Source organism: Diaphorina citri, unplaced genomic scaffold (genome assembly GCF_000475195.1).
Source record: "Diaphorina citri unplaced genomic scaffold, Diaci psyllid genome assembly version 1.1 scaffold2761, whole genome shotgun sequence".
In the NCBI taxonomy this organism is placed as follows: domain Eukaryota; kingdom Metazoa; phylum Arthropoda; class Insecta; order Hemiptera; family Psyllidae; genus Diaphorina; species Diaphorina citri.
Genome location: NW_007380178.1, coordinates 11,815 through 15,331, shown reverse-complemented (window position 1 = coordinate 15,331; position 3,517 = coordinate 11,815). Strand labels below are relative to the sequence as shown.

General features: G+C 38.6%; 1 protein-coding gene across 1 annotated transcript in view; it reads left to right on the top strand.

The window, feature by feature from the left end:
• LOC113471659 overlaps positions 1-3,212 on the top strand; it is a 7,239-nt gene extending 4,027 nt beyond the window's left edge. Inside the window, exon 3 of the mRNA XM_026830978.1 lies at positions 2,374-3,212. Coding sequence (XP_026686779.1) covers positions 2,374-3,162 — 789 coding nt within the window. The 3' untranslated portion in view covers positions 3,163-3,212. The remainder of the gene's footprint in view (positions 1-2,373) is intronic.
• Positions 3,213-3,517: the final 305 nt, after the last annotated feature.

The window sequence follows — 3,517 nt, the reverse complement described above, 5'->3', positions numbered from 1 at the left end:
CACTAATTTGCAAACAATTCTTTAGTAGATTTTCCTTTTTTATTTTCGCCGGCCTAGTTAGCTTGTGGGGTAATGGCCAAGGTCTAGTAACCAGGAGGGTGTGGGTTCAATCCCAGCCAGAGCATTGAAATTTTTTCCTCACTTAATTGAGGATTTATTATGGAGCTTTAAGGGTTGGGTGGTAGTGAACGCTTGTGGCATTATTCTCGCCCAGTGCTTACATACCTACCTTGTACTTTGTACTCAACAGTCTATTATAGTATTACTGTCATAAAATTTAAAAATTCTACTTGAGAGGTAGGTAACTGTGCTATTTCAGGAGTGAAATGGAGTAATGAAATCCGTTCTCTAGATTGTCATATCTTCTACTTTTTTCAACAACCAGTATTAAAATAAAATTATCTTAATTGAGTTTACCTGGGAAGAAACAACACACTTTGCTTATTACGACAGATGTTCTTGTACCATAGTATAATGTATGTAAAAACGGGGTGAATAGAAACGAAACTTCATGTTAAGGTTTGAAGATTTTTTTTTCTTCAATTTTCCTGCTAAAATTTGAAGTCTTATAATTTGGAAGCGTTTTTTTTTTTTGCCCACATTACATCTCTTAGAATTTTAGTTGGAAAAATAAATAATTTTCGAACCTTAACCTAAAGTTTCGTTTCTATTCACCCCACTGTTCCTATTCACCCCGTTTTACTGTATCTATTCTTCTAAGTGGGAAATTCAAACCAGGAAAACTAAAAACATGAATTGTGATGTAATGGTGCTGGTACAAATTATGGGACAAAGTGGGTTTGATGGAACAAAATGGGTACTAAATGATGGGCTTTGGTACAAATTCGCAGCAAAAGTTGTGGTGCTAACTTCACGCACCTGTTCTCAGAGTATATGCAGTATTTCGGTACATAATATATTATCTTCTAACATACATAGGTAGGTATTTTTAGTTACATATTATGTACATAAGTACACGATACATAGGTATTTTTAGTTACATTGGTAAGTAGGTGCATGATTGAAACATTGAAAGAACGAAGAGAGTTTTAACTTTTAACTCGAAGACGATTTAGGAGTTTGTCTGTTTGGTAAATCTGTTTGTCTGTTTGGTAAATCTGTTTGTCTGTGTTGGTAAATCTGTTTGTCTGTTTGGTAAATCTGTTTGTCTGTTTGGTAAATCTGTTTGTCTGTTTGGTAAAACGTCTGGAGTTACTAGCTGCTTCGATAGGTACCAGATTGTACCAAATGGTGAAAGATGATTACAAGCTGCAAGATGTAAGAGCATCATTCTGGACAGATGCAACCACTGTCTTAGCATGGATTAAGAAGCAAGAGCCATGGAACACGTTCGTTATGAATCGTGTGAAGGAAATTCGTCTCTTGTCAGAGCATTGTGAGTGGAGGCACGTTCCAGGAGTAATGAACCCTGCAGACATTCCTTCAAGAGGAAGTACCTTGAAAAATTTGATTCAAAGTACTTGGTGGGAGGGTCCTGAGTGGCTCAAAGGAACACCTGAGAGTTGGCCGCAGCAAGAAGGAGATACTGACCAATCTGAAGTCTATAAAGAGAGGAAAAAGACAGTAGTATCTGCAGCAGTGCAAGTTGCTGACACCCGTTCAGACTGGTATTACAAGAAATTTTCGAATTTTAAGAGCATTGTTCGAATGATTGGTTGGATTTTGAGGTTCAAGAACAATACTCTAAAACAGACTAAGCACACAGGAGGACTTAGTGCAGAAGAATATGATCTGGCTGAGAGAAAAGTATTGTTCCTTGTTCAACAGGAATCATTTAGTAACAAGTCCGATACAAGACTAGACAGTTTAATGCCTTTTGTTGATGAACTTGGCCTCATTCGTTTGAAGACAAAGGTATTTAACATACCAGATGCCAAAGATTTTAGTCAACCAATAGTGTTACCCAACACTGACCACCCTGTAGTAAGAAGATTGGTTGAAGATGTACATGTCTCAAATAGCCATGCAGGCACTCAGATATTGATGTCTATTCTGAGACAGCAGTATTGGATTTTGGGTGGACGGAAAACTATCCGATCAGTGGTGAAATCTTGTGTGAAGTGTAAGAGATACACAGCTAAAAGATTAGAAGTTCATCCCACACCACTACCTCAAAATCGAGTAAGAGATGCAAAATTGTTTGAGATCCTTGGAGTAGACTTGGCGGGACCACTGTTCATCAGAGGAGATGGAGGATGTGTGAAAAGGGTATGGATCGTCCTTTTTACCTGTGCTGTCTACAGAGCAATTAGACTAGAAGTTGTTTCATCGCTTTCAACGGATAGTTTTGTGCAAGCGTTTCGTAGATTTTGCAGTAAAAATGGTAGACCGAAAATTTGTTATTCGGACCAGGGCACAAACCTAGTTGGATTCGAGTCAGCATGCCAGAAGCTTGATTGGGACAAGATTACCCAATATTCTACTGCTAAGAAGATAGAGTGGAAACTGAACCCGCCTTCTGCACCATGGTGGGGTGGATGGTGGGAGCGAATGGTTGGTATTCTCAAGACTTTGTTACGAAGGGTACTTGGACGCTCTTCTGTAAATTATGAAGAACTGCTGACGCTGATCAGTGAATGTGAAGCCATTGTCAATGCAAGACCATTGACATACATACCCGACGGTGAACATGAGTTAGCAGCAATAACTCCTGCTATGTTCCTACATGATTTAGATGAAGTTGGCTTCCCAGAGTATGACTTCATCGGACCAAGAGACTTTGGGGAGCGTCTGAAATACAGAAATGATCTCAAGAAACAGTTACGAGAACGTTTCCGTTCTGAGTATCTTGGGCAGTTGAAGTTGTTTTCCAGTAAGAAGAAAGAACATGATCTCAAAGAGGGAGATATTGTCTTGATTGGTGATGACAATGTCAAACGTTTGGATTGGCCTATGGGACGTGTTGTGGAGCTGGTCAAAGGACATGACAAATGTGTCAGAATGGTTCGAGTCAAAACAGCAAGTGGGATTTTGTCGAGACCAGTGCAGCGTTTGTACCTATTGGAGACTGTTGAGCAACCAGATGGTGAACCGATGGAAAATACAGAGTCAACCATAGTACCTGATACTGACATGCAATGTGAGGAGGTATCTGTGAGTAGTGATCATGTTGACTATGATTCTCAGGAGGTACAAAATTAGGAAATTGTTGCTCCAGAGAGATTAACTAGGAGGGGTAGGAGCATTAGGAAACCTTCTAGGTTTATCCAGTAACATGGATAATGATTGGATGTTATCTTGTAAATAATTTGTAACTCTGAAGATTCCTGTAAGTAGGTACTTTTATGTGAGACGGTAACTGATTCTTATCATTATTTTTCTTGTACCTAATATTTGTCTGTTTTGTGCAAATAATTTTTATTGTGTAGGTATATTGTAGAATACTCTGAAGATTATTATTTTAGGTTGTTAACCCTTTGTTACTTTAGCACATGTTAACCCTTTGTAGCCTTAGGACATATTAACCCTTTAAAGTACATCTTGTTTTTNNNNGTAG